The sequence below is a fragment of the Chamaea fasciata genome, unplaced genomic scaffold, assembly GCF_029207755.1.
Source record: "Chamaea fasciata isolate MVZ Bird 193981 ecotype frontalis unplaced genomic scaffold, bChaFas1.0.hap1 SCAF_2, whole genome shotgun sequence".
Classification (NCBI taxonomy): Eukaryota; Metazoa; Chordata; class Aves; order Passeriformes; family Sylviidae; genus Chamaea; species Chamaea fasciata.
The window spans coordinates 85,402,007-85,423,140 of NW_027094087.1; the positions used below are offsets into that span (position 1 = coordinate 85,402,007).

Here is a 21,134-nt window from a genome sequence, read left to right on the forward strand (position 1 = left end):
TGATGCTGTTGTTTTTTTCCCTCTTTCCAAACATAAACCCATGCCTTGGCTACCCATGTTTATATATCACTGTCAAAGTCTGGGCCTAAAGCATCCAAGAGAAGCCACACCTCTTTGGAAGTATACCCAAACCTCAAAAGCTTAGCCCTGAACTTGTGAGGAGTAGCTGAAATTTCTACTTGTGCTGCACATATCCTACATGGCCTTTGGACACTGAGTAGGGCCCACCCAGACATAGTGTGAGCAGCCAAAGTGCAGCAGCAAATCTTATACTGAGAGGACTAGCAGAGGACTGTCAGAGCTGTAATCTGCTGGGAATGGGCAAACTGTGGATCTGATAGAGGTGGAAGAGATTTGGGGTATCTCAGAGCCTGCAGCCTTTCTTGCCAAACAGGACCTTACTTAATCTGCATCTCAGAGTGTAATTCCACAACAGAAAATGCTCATGGCTGAAGGGGGTTTTGCTCCTTTCATTGCAGCCCTCAGCTGCGCTGCCAAAACCTCTGGGTGGCTTTACTGGGAGATGAATAATACTATCCTGGCAAAAAAACACCCCCAAAATAGAGGAAGCAAAAAGCCAGAAGAAAAAAAAAAGATAAAATAGAAAAAGAAAAAGGATAAGTAAAAGAGATAGAAGGAGAAAAAGAAACAAGAAAAGGAAAAGAGAAAGGAAAAGCAAAATAAGAAAAAGAAGAAAAAGAGAAAGGAAAAGGTAAAGAAGAAGGAGAAGGAAACGGAAATGAAAAAGGGAAACGGGAAAAGGGAAAAGGAAAAGGGGAAGAGTTTTGGCTTCAAACAAGTTTCTTGAGTATATTTACGGAAGAACCTCAGAGGCATGCATGGTGGTATAAGTGGAGAGGGGATGTGCCAGCATGAGCAGATGCTGGTTTCAAGAGGACCAGGAGGTCCTGATATCTGCACTGCTGGCTTAGCTACAGCCTCAGTAGCCCTTCCTCAGCTGTGGGAATATCCAAATTTGATATCATGTCCTACACACTGGCACAAACCACAGAAACATTTTGGAAGCAGAGCAAACCAGAAGGCAACTGTAGGAATTAGGAGGCAACTGTACATTTCAGAAATTGTCTCTCTAATACAGAGTTGCTACTGGAAGTACTGAATATAATGTCAAGAAACACAAAAATTATTGTCTTGCTTCCAGGGAGCACAGAATTAACCCTGTGACACAGCAAGCTATGACAGCCATGCTACTCTCTGAAAATTAATGGAACATAAAACATATGACGCTGGGGTAACAGGAACAGCATGTTTGCATGCAACCACCCACAAGAAAGGAACTGTTCTGGGCATTGTTTTCACTTTATGAGACATATGTGACATGTCAGGACAAAGAAATTGAATTCATATTTTTTAATAAACACTATATATATCAGTTTTCTTTGTGATTTTTCCAGTATTAATGACAAGAATTGCTCAGTCTCATCAAAGATGTGTACAATAGAAAAGCCTACTACAATAAATACAAAGATTTTCTTATTTGGTAGCAGTTTCACCCCAAGAAGTACCCTGATACTACCAGAAAAATAATTTTAAAAAGAATACTGATAACCAGCATGTACCAAGCAGCATGCAGCTGAACTCTGAAAATGTGCATGTCTAGGTTTGACTGCTGGAAGCCCCCAGAGAAACTCAAGTGTGATTGCTCTGACATTGATAGGGCTCAGTGTGCATAAACCATGCCAGCGAATGCTAAATATTCATCTTTTGTTTCATGCCCTATATCCTTTGAGAATCTCACTTTTTAAAAAGCCTCAAGTTCCTTGTCCTAGAATACTTACTAATTAACTTATAATCTCAAAAATACTGATTCTCAAATGTATTCTGGAGCTGAGAATTGCAGGCATTGTTATGAACTTTTTTTTTCAGTCTTTTCCACAGAGCTGATACCTAGTTCTATTTACACAGTCAAACTTCAAGCTTGAAACTGGTAAGTAAAGAAAGTAAAGAAAGTCTAAGTAAAGAAAGGGTTGTAAGATGTTTGTATATGTGAATTGCTGCCTACAACACAGTGTTAGGGAATATGTCTTGGACAATCACACTGCTCCAGCTATAATTACTTGTTCCACAAGCCTCACACTTAAGCTCACAACTTCTTTGTGCAGCAGGACAAAAACGCAAGTACATGAATGTGTCAGGAGCTACTAATTTCATCATTAAACCAGAAGAACAGAGAATGCAGTGGGTAATTTATCAACATAAAATGCGATAATTAAAAAATAAATCCTACTAAAGGAAAAAAATAACACCTGGCAATAAACTGCAACTAGTTGTATGATTCAGTGGTAACTAAGAAGGAAAAAGTTTACCTATTTTCATTCATATTGCAGTGATTTGCTGTTGTGATGCTTTGGGAAGAGGCAGCTAATCGTGAAGAACTCTCTCGCTCTAGCTGAGTCTTCTTGATGTCTCTGCACTCTTCCTCATTTTCACACTGCGTGAAGAGAAAAGTAATAATTTTTTATGGTTTGGATTTACTACAGATCCAAAAACATTTCAACAAGTCAGGGGCTGGTATTTTCTGTCATTTTGTTACAAATGATGATATTTTGAGTATATATCTAACATGGATCAGAGATGATTAGTCTTTGTCTTAAAAAATAAAGTCTAAAGAGGCAGCGTGTAAAGTAAGGTGTACAATATAAAACTTGGTTTCCACCACTTCTCCACTTGAACCAGGGTTGCCACCTTTCAGATAGTAATAAAAGAAGAATGAAAAAATGAAGAAAGATAAAACAATATGGAAGACTGTTTTAGATAAATGGTCCTCAAAAATATACAGATCCATCTGCACACATACAGTAGCTTAGAGGGCCACAGATGACTGGTTGCACAGCAAAACTATCCAGAAACAGAGTAGATGGTGATTCCAGTTCAAAGTGACTTTTGGGGTCAGACTGGTACGAACAGACCAGAAAGCCTGCTTGGTGGACACCGCCGGCCATGGAGTTGGTGGAGGCTTCCCCCTTGGCACCAAAAAATGAGTGGGAGTAGGGCAGAAGGGTGGATGTGAGCAGAGGGCTGTGCCCACCCAAGCACTGTGACAGTGCTGCTGAGGAGGGGGCAGCTAATGGACTGTGGCCCTACTCCTACACCTGTAGCCCCAAGGGAAAATGGGGCCACCAGGGTACGAGGGAGCCAGGATCCAGAACCAGTCAGGTCCCAGGTCTCTGCGAATGCATCCATCACAAAGCCTGGGCTCCCTGCTGGGACTGAAGGGTTTGCCTCTTGCTGACAGTCAGAAGGGAGGAAAGATGCTGTCTTTTCTTTTACCACACACACAGTGATACTGCATAGACTACAACAAGACAGCAGACAGTTGTCCCTTTGCTGACCTGAGCATCATTTCCAAATGCTCAGGTTTTGAGAGAAGCCTCAGGAGAGAAAATTATGCTACTATAAAGGCAGTGCCTTCGCTAAAGCATGCAAAGGCACACGCCAGCAGACAAAGCTGACTCCAGGGAGCTGTGATCCCTCGAGGCCATCTCTCGATCACCTCCAGAGATGGCATTTCCCCTGGGGTTTGGCCAGTCCCTACGTGGAAAGCACGGACAAATCCCAGCTCTGAAAGACCAGCCTGGAGAGGATGCTGCCATCGAGCACTGGACGCGGATACAAGCGCTGTTAGCCTCTCATTTGCTGGAGGCTCCCCTACCCCCTCTGATCCCCAGCAGCTCACCTTGCGTTTCCTTCTAGATTTCGGTAAACCCTTCTCTGCGGGGGGTTCAGCACTACTACCCTGCGGGAAGCTGGCCGCCTGGTTTGCTCCGGCGCTCATGGCCAGCGGTTCTTCGGGCAAACGCTCTGGAATCCTGGACAAAAGAGCCAAGTCAATGTTGACCCACAGCGACTTTACCTCATCACTGTCTTTCAGAGGAGACAGGAGCTCATTCCTACCGAAAGGAACCAGGGTGTAAAACTGTTCCTCCAGCTCCTTTGCTATTTCACTACTAGTCCTGGCATTAATAGAGCCAAAGGCACTGCAGCCGCCGTGGGGTTTGCTGGCGGTGCCGGTCCCCGCGTCCTTGGCACCCCGCGGCTCAGGCCCGGCTGCCGCTGGCGCCTTGGGCAGCGGGCGCTCCTCCCGCTCCGACTCAGAGCCTGAGTCGGAGGAGGATGATGAGGATGAAGACTCGGTCTCGATGAACTCCTTGGATTTGGGCGCCGTTTTGCTGGGCCCTCGGGCCCGACGCTTCTCACCAGCTGCAGCTGAGCGGGGCTCCCGGCGGTGCCCCGCTCTGCAGCCGCCGCCGCCGCCGGGCCGGGCCCTGGGCGCCTCGCCAGCGGCGCTTTCAGGAAAGCCGTGGCTCCGGGGGGGCTCCTCTGCGCTGGGGCAGGGGGGCCCGTCTCCGGCGGGGTTCCTCTCTGTTCGCCGCGGCGCCTTCTTCCCTGCTGCCCGCCTCGGCGGCCCGCCGTCGGCAGCGAGGGGTGACTTCTGCCGGCTGCCCTTGCTGCCCGGCGCTTTGTTGGCGGTCCTGGGCCGCGGCCCGTCCCCGGCGGCGGCGGCGGCGGCGGCGGCGGCGGCGCGGCTCTCCTCACTGCGGTGCTCGGCCGGGCCCTCAGCCGGGGTCTTCTGTCCTTCCTGCCGCTCTACCTTCACGCGGCCGTAGTAGGGATGGGCTTCCAGCGCCGGGCCATCGTGGTGGGTTAGGATGGGTGCTTTGTGAGGGGTAACTTTGTTCAGCCACTTGTCCAGCTGCCACTTGTTGGACGAGGGCGGCTCAGGCTGAAAGAGAAAGAGAAGGCAAGGAGCTCAGTGCCGAGATCCTGCTGCCCCCACCCCGGGGGTCCCTCGGGGACACGGAGACCTCGCATCTCTCCGGGCACCACAGAGATTCTCCTTCGGTCCAAGAGCCGCCCCAACCTATGGCAACCCCTTGGCACTGGCCCTGCGTGGCAGGACGGCGCTCATGCTTTGCAAGCGGCGATGTTTTTGGTTTCAGAGTAGGGTTTGGTGATGAGAAGGAGAAGGGCTTCTGTGATGCATCATCTCCAAGGGTGATTCACAATAGCAGTACTGCCACTGGCTCTACTGGGAAACACTTCCAAGTTTCCAAATAGAAAAAAATGCAATGGGGATAGGAAGGGAGGAAAACAAGGCAGGGGTACAACTCAGGCTAGGGGAGGATAGCTATCAGGAAGGCTAGGGATGTGTATGTTGTGTCCGGTGCCATTGCAGTAAATACAGAAAGCATTTAAAGAGCATACAAAGTGTCATGTGGTGGGGAGTTGGAGGGCTAACCAGGCGCTTCATGTAATCTGCTTGGTATTGACATTATAATCCACAAACATTTGTTGTGCGGTGGGGCTGTCAGGGGTTCATTTTGTGAGTATTGTGTGGCCGTTAGTTTTTCTTTTAATGTCTGTCACAACACTATCAAGTTATAAGAGCACATCTAAAACATAATGGTGTTTGGACAGGGAAGAAGTGGGATAATCATGATTTCAAATGTAACCACAGTTGAGACAATGTTATTTCAGAACAGTGTGTGACTGTTTTCTAGTGCTTCTTGCAATCAGTAATTTGAATGTAATAAAACGAAGAGGAAAGGCAAAACCCCCAAAAAGAAATAGATGATGGAGTAGATGGCTAGCCATAACCTTACCCCACCAAAGCCAAAGCAAAAAAATTCCTAATTTCCTCAGATGGAACCAATATCTGGTTCACTAGGCTATTGCATGTGAATAATCAAAAACTGTGTCATGAGTTGAACATGAAAAGCATCAGTGCTCTGGAAGAAAGTTTGCTCAAGAGAGAATATCCACAGTCTCCAACTTAAAGAGTATCTTACTTCTTATTTAAAGTAGATGCCTGAGGGCAACACAGGTTTCCTGCACAGCCGAGGGCGCCTTCAGAATCACCCACTGAGGATTGTATGAACTCTACATGGAGCAAAGGCTCCTAAAATAAGCAAAAAAATTAGACATTGGAATTCATATGATAAAAATATTCCTTCTAGCTAAAGTGTCTCATTTACTCATTACTGAGCTAGCCCAGACCTATGGGAAGTTTGCAGGACTGGCTTACGTTTATGTTTTTTAAAGCATGCTCCCTAATATCTTACATGAGGAATTTCTTTACTGAGTTGTAAATCTTGAAAATGGATGGTCAATATTTCTCTTGGATGAAACGGTATTTTTACAACCCTAAACTCTTTATCTAAAAATGAACAGCATTTTTTTTTTTTATTGCTGTTGAAAATACAGATAGATTTGTTTGGTGCCATTCACTGTGCACATACTGAATTTACTAGATATATAATAAAAGGTTCACTATACATGGAAGTCTTTCCACTGTCCAGGTGTATTTCAGAAAAGGAGATACATCAGAAGCACATGGGGGAAAATACACTTCTGTAAGTATAGGTCAGAGTGAGTGCTGCTTGGAAGTTCAAAAAAACCCTTCCAATTCATCTGTTATATCCCATTCTGCCTCTTTATGTATCTTGTAATTCTTGAAAATGGTGGCTCACGGATTTCAAGGGATCACAGTAAACCAGCAGAAAAAAGTGATCACATGCTACAGTATCATAACCTGGCAGTGCAGAACTTTCCTAGAGTAGTATGTCTGCTATTTAGGCATAATACATGCAGTCCTACCAACCTATTCGCCAACTATGAAGTTTAATAAAAAGGATCAACACTGTTACCAGCTTTACTGTTTTTTTCAGGAGTTTCAGGTGCACTTTTGAGGTTTAGTTAAATAAAAATTCAAATCCTTGTGGCTTCTGAAAAAAACCCCTAAGATCTGTCTGCTAAAAAAATCCTTTAAGATGCATCTGATAAAAGTAAAATGTCTGCAGCCCATCAGGTAAATTAAAAGAATCCAAATTTTAAAAATCAGAATTTTAAAACTTTTCTCACTAATTTTTGGCCCTGATACCATTTTGGAATATTTGAGATTGTCAGTGTACATGAGTGATGCCAGTTCATTTTTGGAAGCAATTTATTCAATTGATTGTTCTAACTGAAAATTACTGTACTTTGAGATCACATTAAAAAAAAAAAAAAAGAAAAAAAAAAAAAAAAAGAAAGAAGGTACCTTGCAAGAGAACAAATCATGACAGCCAAGAATAGACAGCAGGACTGGTAAGAAAATGGACAGGGAAAATTAACTTGAAAATTTTTGCCCATCCATCATACATGCCTAATTGTAATTATTTGAGTGAGAAAAAGAAAATCCCTAATTTCTGCTCCACACACCATTCTGTGGAAGAAAAGTTGGTCTGCTTGAATTGGAAGTTTTTCAGCAGAACGTAAGGATAGAAATACATATGAATATATATCCAGAGTATTCTGATACCAAAATGCCCTCTGCCTGTTGGTTTTGGTGTCATGGAAATATGCTGCCCCTAGGGCCTTTTAGAGAACTGGGCAGTTTTCAGCTGGCGTAAAGCCAGTGCTGTCCAGATGGGCAGCAGTAATTGGAGTAACAGTCTGTGATCAGCTGACTTGCAATTAAATATAGGTTTGGCATGAAAATTCAAATCAGGAAATTTAACAGAGATCTTTTCAGGGATCAATGTGCCACAGACATACACATGTGCCAGGCTTCGTGAAGAAACAGGAGGATGTGATACATTTCCTTAAATATTGTGTGTGGATTCATCTGTATAACATGGACACCTATATCTTAGCTAGTCAACAAGTTCCTTCTCCAGTCAGTGGACTACTCTTCTAGGGTGTGAAAAATTCCCTCTTGAAATAGACATATGAAATAGGCCAGATGAGCTGGGCCCTAAAAACAGACTGTAGAGGGGAGGCTGAGGTAGTGAGCAGATGTAGGTATCTACAGGAGAAGTGTGCAAATTTTGGTGGGATGACTCCCACGCACCATGTCCATATATATCTCAGATCTCTTCAAGGCTGCAAGTGCAACCAGAGGCATGAATGGCACACATCCAAAAAGAAAGTTGTGAAAATGTTATCCAGAAACACTTTCTAGGGTAAAGGGCTGTTAAACAATGTCAGTGTAATGGGGTCACTCTATGCTTGTTATTACAAAGAGGGACCTAAGGCGTGGCTAATATGTGGTAAAGTTGAAGTACAACACCACTTTCACTGAGAGATAAGAGAGCCTATAAATACGTGCATGGACTTAGCCCACCATCCCTGCAAGCTACTCTGCCTATTGTAAATCCATGTCCTAATTTACCCTTGTGGTAACTTGCTTGTTCTGCCCTGCTATCAAATACTTCATCAGGGCAATCCCCTACCAATGTGCTTTCTCATTATGTTTAAGGCATAGACAGCAATGATGAAGAAGATGATGATGATTATTGTTATTACTATTACTTCATTGCTACTATTAACACTGCCGCTAGGGCTTTAACAAATTAGAACTGGGCTTTCCTATGTGTTAGGCACAGCACACATATACTGTAAGAGGTGGTTCTTGGTACAAAGAGTTTTCTGGAGGGAAGGGTGTTGGGGTGTTGTTCCTTTTTTACTTAGAGAATTCTTCCCCATAAATTGCTAAGAGCCTAACTATTGGACACTTAATGGGTGCTTGACCAAAACAAAGAGGTGGCCAAAAGCCACGAGGGGGAAGATCACGAGAGTTTTGGGGCAGGTAAAGGATAGGGCTGGGGGCAGCTTCACTCTCTGGCTCTCAGAGAGGACGGCCAGGCTGCTGCTTGCTGCGGGAGGAGCTCACTGTCACCAGAAAGTCCAGTCCTGGGAAATCTACCATCATCTGCTTGCATGCCTTGGAATTCTGAGCTCCTCCACCTGCCCTGCTGGAGCTGGGCAAGCCCTGCCCCGCCGTCACGGCTTCTTCAGTGCTGCTCTTTTTGCTACAGTGTGACTCTGCACCCCCCTGCCCTGCTGGGACATCCTGCCATTCCAGCTACCAGCCTGGGACTTTCCAACTGTTTTCAGCTTGGTGCTCTGAGGGTCCTGGAGGGGCACGGGGACCAAACTGCCCTGGGTTTTGTAAAGCAAAGCCCTCAAGGTTCCTGGTTCTGTTCTGTTGTTAATGCTGCAGTTGTTGCTTGTTTTGCTTTGTTATACATACTAGTAAAGAACTGCTATTCCTATTTCCATATCTTTGCCTGAAAGCCTCTAATTGCAAAATTATAATAATTTGGAGGGAGGGGGTTTATATCCTCCATTCCATGGGAAGCTCCAGCTTTCCCTGGTGGACACCTGTCTTTCAAACCAAGACAAAGGGAGAGTGCAGGTCTCTTGTCAATAATAGTCCACAAGACAGCCAAAACCCATGAATCCTATTTGCAAAGGTAATAATGGCGTCTACAGTTGGTCAAGTGGTAAAATTCCATTTTCTTTTGTGTATGTGACTCCTTAAAAAGGAGGAAGAAACTAATGGTTGTGAACTAGTCACAACAGCAAAACCTGCAAAGGCCAGTGCATTTGGTATATGGGGCTGGTGAGGCCAGCATCTTTCTCTTCTGGACTGGTTACTGTTGAGAGGCCAGTGATCCTTTGTCGCATGTGATAGCTTCTCTGTTTGCTTCCTGCCCATTCCCCACTCTTGTCCTCCCTCATAGTAGGAATTCGTGGTTGTCTAACCAAAGACAGCTTTATAAAGGCCCACAGGATATTCAGTGGAACAAAGAACAAACCAAATTTTTAGCTTCAGAAATGTAGCTTTTTCTATATTCTTGACACTGAATTTTTTTTCAACCATCTGAAAAAGCCTAAGACGTCACTGTTTTCCAGATTCTTCATTTATGACATTAATTAAGGTCATTCAAAGAATTCATGACTTCGGCAAAGAAACAGGAGATAGAAGTCTCAGTTCCTTGTTCATAATTTTAGGTTTGGCAGTCCACAAAACTTTAACTGCTCCCATTAATGTCTGAGGCACCTTAATTTGTCCACATCACTGAAACCAGTCTGATTGTTGTCTCCTGTTCTAGCTCAGCCATTATTCTTAGTTTACTGCAGACATAAAGTGAAGACAGCTGAGCTAGTCACTACTGGCTCTAAATAGTCAATGGAAAGAAACAGACACTTTCAGGGTGCAATTCATCTAATCTACTTTATATGTATGCTTTACAATGAGCTGCTTTTACACTCTAGGCAACTGCATTTAGGCACCTGAGGGCAACTTGAAAATTTCAAAATGAGATGAGGAAAAAATTACAGAAGACATGAAACAGCACTTGAATTGTTATATAATCTCAAATGCAGAAGATACACTGTCCCAGAAATAAAAATCTTTGAGTATATGCATATAATATTTCAGACTGGGGGGTGGGGGGAAAGAATGAAGGCATCCTAATGGTTTGCAGATTTCTACATTAAGTTCCTCCCAACCTTTAAATACGGAGTTGCTGCCCAGTTTTTTTGCTGGACTACTCAAATTCATTGAACCTGAAAGCACCAGTTAATGCTCAATAAAAAACCAAGATGTGTTTACTTTTTTTTTTTTTTTGTCTTATCCAATAGATTACATTAATTTTAAGACTAAATCTAGAACTGAGCCCACTCCTTACACTTAGGTGGACATGGCCTCCCTTTAGGGAGCTTCCAAGGACCTGTCTCTTTACATTTACTGGGTAAGAAACTGGCATATGCTTTAGAAAGATGGCTTCACTGGGTGCATAAATGTAAGTTAAAGCATTTATGCAAAGCTAGAAGGACTTCCAGTCAGAGACAATACTTGAGCATGTTTGAACTGGTGCCATCAGCCATATGATAGGCCTGGGAAAGCATTTACCTTTGGGGAAAACACAGGTATTCTACTTCCCTGGGACACCCATACCCTATCTGTTTGTGCTATCTCCCATATCCCATCGAGGGATAAAAATTGCCTATGAAAATCACCACAGCCATCATTTGTGAGTCACTTACATTTTTGTGTAGGCATGTTTCATACAGCATGTCCTAGAGGGCAAACCAGACAAACATAATGCAAAGAGACAAGCAATCTGTTGGAGTGGGGCAGCTGTTTCGTGACAATGATCACTGACAGCTCAGGCTCTGTACAAAAGTAGTTCCACGGATCTTGAGAGGATATGTATAAAATGCTTAAGGGGAGGCACTTCCTTCATGTTTCCATGACTTAGTTCTCTGCTGGACTTTATGAAATCCATGACCTGCCTCAGTTAATTAGTTTCATGCATTCTCTGAGGAATTGCTGCTCTTGGGTCCAAGCAGCATGGGTATCTGCCATAGGATAGGAACCACTCCCTTCCTATGCTTCTCCTCCTTTCATCTCATATTTCCTTCCCCTTTCTTTCTTCTCTTTGTTCTGTTTCTTCCACCTTTTGAGATCCCACAGAGAGAGGAGAGACTGAGCATGAGATCCTTGCACTAATTCCAGCAGACAATTAAGTAGACAGAGAACAAGGTCTTAACAGGTCAGATGAGAAAACTCAGAATGGGAAATAAACATGGGGTACTGCAGGGAGAGCAACAAGAGAGACTGGAAAGAAAGATATGTAGGAAGTGGACAAAGTGAGAGGAAAATTAACTGGAAATGGGTCTGGAAAGAAAGATAGAAGATAAGTGTTAAACAAAGAACAAAAGTGACAGAACCTGAGAAAAATATATTACGGATATTTCTGTGAGTACTGCATTTTGCTCAATTGGAAACCTGGTTCCCAACAACCAAGGAAAATATGAGGAAAGGTTTGCTGTTTTTTCAGCTTTTTTTTTTTTTTCAGGGTGAGAGAATAGGTGAGACATAGTTTTTGGGGGAGGATTCTAGTGATTGGATGGTTTATGTGGAGTCGGAAAATACACAGACTGTATTTCATGCGTATTTACAATCTTGCCGCTAGATTTTTGAATATTTTTACATACATTAATGTGTGTGATGTGGTTGTGGAGTTCATAGTTTAATTCTAAACGTGTGTATTGACCAAAACATGTAAAGATGTCAATCCTGGTAGAAAAGCAGCGCAGAGAAAGCAGCTTTGTTATGTCTGTTGAGCTTTCTGCAGAGGTGAAAGCAGAAGGTGTCACAGCACTGGCAGCTTAATTGTAGTTTGGCTAGGGCTTGTCTACATGTGGAAATTTTCAGCGCTAGCTTTCCAGATGACTAGTTTGGGCACAGTGTTTTGCACCATGAGTAATTCAGTTTAGTCCATTTTGGAGGTGAATTGAAAGAAATCACATAAAGGCAGCAGCAGCAGAGAATAACTCACTTAGAGAGTCAGGCAAGGGAAGTGCATGAGTGAACAACTGGTTTCTTTTAAGAATCCACCCTCAAACTGATTTTATAATAGCTTCCCTGTGTAGAGAAGCCCTTAGTTCCCTTGCAGTGCTGGGAGCCCACATCAGAACTTACACAGTAAGCAAGCCATTGCTATAGAGGCAGAGTTGCATAAAACCTCAAGCAAGCTGCGAGCCTTGCAAGGTGCTCCACTCATCTCCAATTTGAGGAAAATGTAACAGGGTTATTTCTTTCTTCATTTTTGTTTCAAATGCTTTAATCTTTCCTAAGATCCCCTGTCACTTATATTTCAGAACATGCCACAAAATCCTTGGGCCTTTCCCTCCCTCCCTTTTTTTTTTTTTTGTTTTAAATGTATCTCCTCACAGCCTCCCTGTGTTGGCTTGGCTGGGTAAAGGTGTGAGTGGGTGTAGTAACGGAGTGCCACCCTAATTCACAGAGAGAAGCCCTTACCTCTGGGCTGGAGTAATGCGAGGGTTTGCTGCCGTCACTCTCGCTGGAGCTGCTTTCACTCTCGGAGTCAGACTCGGAGCTGGTCTCGGATTCACTGGAGCTGCTGCTGCTCGACCCCTTGCTGGAGACTCCCGAGGCTCGGGCACTGGACTGCGGCACCAGCAGGCTGCCAGCCCCACACACAGCCCACCGTGGTGCAGGGACAGGGGAGGGAAGAGAAGAGAAAGGACATAAACATAAAACCCCCACATATAAGAACCATGCTGTTTTAGGGAGTATACTCTCTGAATGCCTGTGAGCTTGTCTCTGCTGCTAACGAATAGTGAAGATTTCAACATTACATTGCTATAATTGGGGGGAAAAATATGGGGTTACTCTCAAATCCATTTAAATCCATAGCCTTTGCCATCTTTTTCATCTGGGGGAGAGTCAAATTTTCACTTCACCTTGTCTCTTTTCCCATTCCACGGATATTTTAGGATATTTTAAAAATACCAAGTGTTAAAAAGCAGTATAGAAAGCAGTTTTATGCTGTCTAATGAACACTCAGCCCAGAGATGAAAGCAGGAGACCAAAAAGGTGAACAATTAAGAGAAATGGAGTTGAACCCCACACTACCAGTCATAAGTAGTAATAGCAATAACCATAAAAATAACAATAATAATACATCTTCACTGGAGCTTCCAATCCCCATCTTCCATTTTGCACATTCCTTCACCTACCTAAAAATGATGTGGTTACCTGTATATACCATCTTGATACTGACAATTCAAGATCTAAGACTCAGCCTGCAAAAACTTAAAGAGCTCAGGCTTGTGTTTTTGCATGTCAGCAGCGCAGTGCTGTCAGCAGAGCTACTTGCCTTCGTTAAAGTTATGTTTGCATGCAAGTGTTTGTATTATCAGGACTGACAGCAGAAGAAATGTGTATTTTCCTGAAATAGTTGACCATGCATATTAAAAATATCACAGTCATAAAGACTCGAGTGTGAAATATCATATTAAGTCATCCAGCTTATTCCCTAGGCAATGCAATATTGTTCCCTATAGCAGGGTGCATTTTCTAGTGAGTTGTCCAATTTGATTTTAAATTACTTGAATGCAGCTTTTACTTTTACCCCTGGGAAACTTCTCTGCAAACTAACCCAAATTCCACTGTCAGAAATTTCTCCCTACATTCAACCTGTAGTTGCCCTTTCAAAATTTATAGTTGTTACTTATTATTTCATCGTATTACTAATCGTTACTATGATAAATTATCCTCCTCCCTTTTTGCTCTCACATTTTTGCAGATTGTTTTCCTGTCCTTCTTCAGTCGTCTTTCAGACAAGGCCTTAAACATTTACTTCTTCTGATCTTTCTTCATAAGTCATAATCTCCAGGGATATGGGATCATTTTTATGGCTCTTTTCTGAACTCGTTCCAATTTGTCTATATCTCTCTGATAACAGGGTGCCCAAAACAGAGTGCAGCATTATAGATGGCTTCTCACGACAGCCCTGCAGTGAAGGGCTATTACCTTCCTGCTCCTTGATGTGTTGCTTCTGTAAACATATATCCGAGCAGTGAGGGAATGTATAGTCCATTAACATCCCTACCTCTCTTTCAACACTGCTTTCTTCAGATTCCTCTACTGATAGCCACATGATTATTTGCTTCCAGGGAGATCAGCTCACTTTTTTTCTTCATACCAGATCTCATTTTCCTCTTTTACCTTGCAAGCTTCTAGCTCCTTTTGATTTATTTTGCTGCCCTCAGAGGTGTCTGCAGCAACTTCTAATTTAGTATCAAATACAAACTTAATTAAATGGTTATTCACTTCCTTTTCCAGATCATTAATGAGACTGTTAAATAAGCCCCACATGAAACACACTGGTACCCTGATAACCATCTCTTCCCAACTCCATTCACAGGTGTTTATCATTACCCTTGTTTATGCTCCATCAGTCCAATATTGTGGCTAATGCAATGTGATCTTGGAGATGCATTTTGTGAGAAATAATATCTAATAATTAATTACAGTTCTGCCATGTTGCACCTAATGAATTGTCTTTACATGCTAATGGTGCTTTTCATTATGGAAAACTGATACCTGACACCTTGCACAAGCCACATATGACAGGTAATTCCAGAGGCTTGAAAAGGGGCCAGGCCATCAGAGATGCCATTTCAACTCCACAATTCCCCATGGCTGCACACTTTCTGGCCCTCTCCCTGCCTCCCCTAACATATGCCAGCCTTTCCCCTCTGGACCACCTGTCTTGCACAAGCCAGTACTCCCACCTTATTGCCTTTACTTGCAGCATCCCCGCTCCCTTTTGCCAGGAAGTGGCACAGCTGCTTGTGGCTTTCTTGCTCCAGAGGGTTTTCGGTTACTTGGGGCATCATGACACTGTTGTTGGAAAGCTTTTTGCACCCTTCAAGGCACAGTGGGGCCAGGCAGTGGAAAAAAATCTCACCTGTGATCTCACCTTACTAATTAAAAGCAAGTAAAATAAACAGGTGAGGGAGGAGCTGACATCAATTTATATTTTTGATCTTTATTTCCATCCTTGTAACTACTGGACAGTAGGGAGAGAGGTGGCAGTAAAAGCTCATGCTTTGTCAGGATGGCTTGGTGCTACATGCGTGGTCAAAGAAGTGTCTGACAGCTTCTGGGTGGAAAGAGGTCTGTCTTCATGCACGGGCATTAAATGAACCAGTTACAAGGAGTGCCTTTAAAAACTTGTTTTTTTGTCTAGTCATGCAGGTGCAGTAAAGACAAGATTTTCAGGCATCCATTTGTATAACTTCATTAAGGCACAGAGGTGACAGAAACAGCTGGTAAGCTTGTAAAAAATTTTCTTTCTTGGAGAAGGAAAATTGATATTTTGTAAACAGCTTCAGGACAATGCAGCTTTCCACTTGTACAGGTTGCCCAGTAAACTCTAGATTTAAGTTGCTCACTTATATTAACAGATTGCAGTTAATCCCTTGCTAATAAAATAGTGAGAGCTATATGCAAGCCATTATGAATAGGTTTTGTGGTTTTATTTTCTTCCTTAAGAGAATGGGGAAAAAATATGGAAAGTTTTTCCGACAGTGTTGCGTAGGCAATGTCTTTGACAGTGTCTGACTCTGATGGATTTCCACAACAGCATTGTGACTGAAAAGTTCTTGAGCATCACAAAACATCTGCACATTTATGTCCTGCCCTTAGTGACTGTGGTTTTAATTTTTAAACCATCATTTTTATTTGTTATTGAGTGAAGTATTCAGAAATTGCTGTATAGGGGATGAGGGGGCAAAAAACCCATTCTAATATTTCTTTCCTGTTGTGACATGAAATGTTTTTCTAGGCTGCTAAATAGAAATTGTTACTATAGCCTGAGATATAAAATGTAACTGTTGGACTCTTCACAAACATCTGGAAATCTGTTTGCTGTTCTAATGGTAGCCAATATACTACAAAAATTAAACATTACAATATTTTCCCATTTATGCTGATACTGCTGAAGTCTCCTGTCCTCCTTCTACTTTTTCAGTTTTGAAATATAGCAGATTCTTGTAAGAATCCTCATTATGTTATAGTGACCAGGGTAGTAACAGTTACATCTCTCTTCATGCATTATTATTAAACCACCCCCACCCCCCCTTTTTCTCTTTTTAAAATTGGTAACTTTTGTTTTGGACTGCTTTTTTGAAGGATGTAAGCAAGATCATGCAGTTAGACAGATTTACATTTTAATGGCTGTGGCACATAATGTTTGTGCATATTTTGCTACTGGTTTATGCCCCTGAATTAATTACCACATCATAGAATTTATATATTTTTAAAAGGAATTAAACAACAGTTGGGTGAGAACCACTTTTCTTTAAAGCTCTTAATCAGAACATGCACTCTCTGACTGCAGAGTAAATTTGTAAAGAAGTTGTAAATTTGCCAGAAGTTCAGTAATGAGACCATTTTAAAACTAACTACCTGAAGTTTCTGATCAGATATCTCCCATCACCCTGGCTACAAGGGACCTGGGCACCTCATTGCCATGCAAGTCTCCAGCATCCAGTTTTCCTGCACTGTCTAGTGGACAACTGACCCTTCTTAGAAGAACTGCTAGATTCCTTCTAGCCTCAACTTTTTCTCATATGTACAGGTTCAGAAACCCAGTGATTTGGGGAGATTAGTACTACTTCCCTGCTCAAACTAACTTGTGATCCAAGTTGAGAGGTGGGGCCATCTCAATTCCTGGACAAGGCCTAAAGGTTATTTGTGTGGAATCAGTTGTTAGCCCCATCAGGCTGCATGGCCATGGCCAGCCTTTGAATGGCACCAAGGTGGTTTGAACAGTTATGCAGGAAGGTGCTAGAGCTGGCTATTCAGTCAGTGGAGACAGATTCCCAAATGAGATGACTTTGGTGGCCTTCAGGAGACCTCTTCAGGTCAATCACGCTGGATCTGAGTCCCGCTCTATGCTTCATATTAAGCTGCACTTCTTCCCATGATAATAAATCATGGCATTCAGCACTGGCCACAAGAATTTCCCAGGCTAGGCATATGCTGAATTGCAGGAAGTCAGGCCCAAAGACATGTAGCATGGATAAAGTAAAACTGCTGCAGTTCTTTACCAAACTGCAAGTATTCAGTGACAGTATAAAGAGAAAAATCCCTCTGATGCTGAAGAATTTGTGATCCCAGTTCTTTTACAATATGAAGGCACTTTATACCTACTTTACACAAGCATGAATGATTATAAAGAATGAAATGCAAGGGAGAATCAGGCTTTGGAGAAATGACAGCCTAAGGAGCATATCAGAGCGAGTCTCTCAAATACCTTTCCAGCCACAACAAAAGCTACACAAATGCTCATAAAATCATTAAGGTTGGAAAAGACCTCCAAGTCCAACCTCTGCCCAAATACCACCAGGCCCACTAAATCATATCAGAAAGTTCTGTGTCTACGCATTCTTTGAACACTTTAGATATGGTGACTCCACCACTTCCCTTTACCACTTTCTCAGTGAAGAATTTTTCCGAATATCCAACCTGAACATCTCATATGTCACAAACATATGAGAAAATCCTGTGAAAGGTATCAATACTTGGAGTATTTGGGGTACCCAGAAAAAAAGTCTATCACTGTCTAGAAGATCAAGGCCAATTGTGGGAAAACAATACTCTGAAACAGACACCAGTCCCTTAGCTGCTATAAACTGTTATAGCTCCATTGACTTCAATTAGGCTACAGTAATATAAATCCAACAGCAAATCTGACCAAGACTCTGAAGCAGCATCTCAAATTCAGTGATGAAAACATATTCCATGGTTTAAAGGAGCTCTGTTGGCAGAGCCTCTATTTTGGTTCCAGATTAAAGTATCTGAAACACCACTTCTTTCTTCCCTCAGAGCCAACCTACAACCCATCAAAGATCTTTTGTAGAAAACTCTTTATCCCTTTATTGCAAGAAGCAAATTCCACATGGTGCTTCCTCAAAGCACAGACTGAGAACATTGTGCCAAGATCTGTATAAATATCTCTGCTGCCTGGCACTGAAGATATTCCACGTCTCTCATGCACACAGTAGGGAATTCCTGTCTCAATAACTGTGAATGGATCACAGAAGCCATGAAAATGCCCACTTCTTGCTGCTGCCCTGTGTATTTTTCAAATTCTCTTCCAGCAAAGACCTTGGAAGCATGGGAATTATAAGGACTTGAAGATCAGACCATCCCAATATTGTAACGGAACATATGGGGATATCTTCTGAGGCAACTGTAGAATGCCAAGAAATAGCACCATGAGGACAGCCTATGGAATGGAGGTGAACCTCATCCATTTGTTTCAGGACAAAATCATGCTGAGAAAAGGGAAATGATACCATAAACTCTAGAACATGCACAGACAGCAGCCAGATACCATCATGGTTTAAAATACCAGTACAAAGACTGGTTGTGTATTTAACATTCAAAGATGAATACAATCACAAAGTCATAGAAAGGCTTGGGTTGGGAGGTACCTTAAAGATCATCTAGTTCCACCTCCCTGGATCTTTAGGGTCTGATCTAACCCAAGCCTTACTCTATGCTTCTATGATAAAAAGGCTCTGCTCTAGTTTTAGGTCTGCCTGATTGTGTCTGAATGACCAAATCAAACGACCCTTCCAGGGCTCCAGCCACCATCCCATACATGGGAACTGAACTTCCTACTGTCAGTGTGTTAGAAGACATCCTTCATAATTCTTGAAAAGCACTTGGATATCCTTTTTCTGAAGTCAGCATGGAAGTGACACAAATTTATGGTTTGCACCTTTACTAACTATAAGCATTAAATCAATTAAATGTCTGAATTCTTTCCAGTTACCAATTACAAAAGCCTACCATTCACTAACAGGAAAAGACAGTTAGCCATGGCCTGCTGTTTCAGCCTGAACACAAAAAATGAGTCTCCACACTTTCCTTTCTCCAGGTAAATGATTTCCCAGGAGTCTGTTAATATCTTTAGGAAACAAAGAAATGTTTTTATACCTCATTCCTGTAATGGATGAGATATGAAATGGGAATCATGATGAGTGAGAGTCCTGGAGGTTGTTTGGCTTTTCACAATATATAGTGCTTCTGTGAAAGCACTGCATCACCTTAGCTGCACCACCTTTGCACAGCACAGCTAATAAAGCACAGCTGCCAAGAACAGAGTTCATAGACCCCACCTATATTTTAACACTTTTCCTGGGAGCTTCTTAAGTAGTTTGTGCTGACAAGACTACAAGTATCATCTGATAATGCAAACTGAAGGCAAACCAGATCTCTCTGAAGAGAATCAGGTGTGCACTGTGCAATTGCAGCTTAATTGTCAGAACAGTCACTAAAGAAAAACTGATAGGAAAGGCTGTTTAAAATAACAAGCTATGAAACTCGTGCACACACATGTAAAAAAAACCTTGAAGAAAATACATTCCAGCAAGAGGTGTCTACTTAAAGGTCTAGTTGATGCTGGAGGCAGCCAAATCACAGCTCCCACTGTGAAGGAATATGGTAGAAAAGAGAAAGCCACTAGAAAAAACCCACCTTGCGCAAAAAAAAATCCTCCTAAAATAAAATGATATGTAACAATTAATAGTGACACCTCTGTATAAATCGGTCTATCGAGAGGAGCGTGTGCCGGGGTATCTGAGATGAAATGGTCCAGTAGACCTGGAGCAGAATTAACGTGGGGGTGAAGTGATTAGTCAGCAGGCTGACAGCTGTGCTGGGAGCCTGGTGCCAGATTCCAGCGTCTGCTTTCCACTGCTGCCAAGTGTTTGCTTGTTGCTCCAGATAAATGGAGCATCAGCAGTGTTTTATTTGACCTGCTCGCAAGAGAAATAAAGCAACTCTGACTTCCTTGGTGTGTTTGTCATTGACCTTGCATCAGCTGAGTATGAGTGGAGAGAATTCCTGGTCCAGGCAAGTTAACTCTTTAGTAGAAGAGGACTAATAGGGTCATTTTACCCTGGTATATTAATTAGTCTCTTAATGTCTCAAAGTACAGTGACTGGAAAAGAAGAAATGACAGGCATAGTCTATGTGTCCTGCATTGTCCTTGGAACATGGCCTTGGACCAATGGCCTGGAGAATGATGAACAGCTTTGAGAATAGTCCATGAACAGCACTCTTCTGCCTCCCCAGTGAAATCAGGAAGCAATCTCTACAGAGTTGTTTTTGAGGAGGAGGGAGAGTGGGCCAGCAATGAATTGGAACTGGATAAAGTTGTTGAGAAGATTCAGTCATAGAATATGGCTTTTGATTTCCCCCTGAGACCAAGGGCAATGGCTTTTGTGTGTTTTCCTTCATAGGTACCCCAGAACTTTTAATTTTTCTTTTTTTTTCCACTATTTTGGCCATGTTAGAAACTTTCTATTTGAGATCCCTCTACTGTCTGGTCAAGGCCAGTTTGTGGCCTCTGCAGATTCCTACCTCTCTTGACGGACTTAGAAAGACTCTAAGATCCTAAGGATTGCTTAAACTGTCTGCTTGGTATGCCCAGCACCTTGTGCATTGTAATCTGTATGGGAAGTCAGGGAGGTTTGGTTCAGATTCCTCTTCATAATTTTCTTTTCAGGGTTCAGTCACTGCTCTCCACTTGTCCTAAGGTGGGATTGGTATCCAATATGAAGACCTATATCCATTCCCAACTCGGTACTCCACTGTTTCATTAGACCACTATCAAAAGCTGATCCTCTGTCAGATTCAATTATATCAGTACCAGGAATAATTATATCTGTGTCAGGAACAGATCCTTCACTAACGTTTTGAAGGTGATTCCAGCAGCCTGGTTGGCATGTTAGAAAAATTAAGATAATTAAGCACTGGAACCAATCATCAGTGAAGATAAGGAGCATCTTCACTGGTAATGGCACTGGCACTTTCACTGCAATGGTAATTGCAGAAACTAGGCAAAGGAGCAATGCAAAATATTCTGTAGAGTGGCCTTAAACCACCATTTTCAATACGTCTCATTAGGAGATTTTGCTACAGTTTCATTGGATATTAGCCTGGGTGTTGC

General features: G+C 42.6%; 1 protein-coding gene across 1 annotated transcript in view; it reads right to left on the minus strand.

Annotated features, from left to right (window-relative positions):
* Positions 1 to 21,134, minus strand: part of AFF3 (ALF transcription elongation factor 3) — a 315,602-nt gene that overhangs the window by 33,343 nt on the left and 261,125 nt on the right. Inside the window, exons 10-12 of the mRNA XM_066176588.1 lie at positions 12,617 to 12,782; positions 3,698 to 4,744; positions 2,328 to 2,452 (exon numbers count right to left, since the gene is read on the minus strand). Coding sequence (XP_066032685.1) covers positions 2,328 to 2,452; positions 3,698 to 4,744; positions 12,617 to 12,782 — 1,338 coding nt within the window. The remainder of the gene's footprint in view (positions 1 to 2,327; positions 2,453 to 3,697; positions 4,745 to 12,616; positions 12,783 to 21,134) is intronic.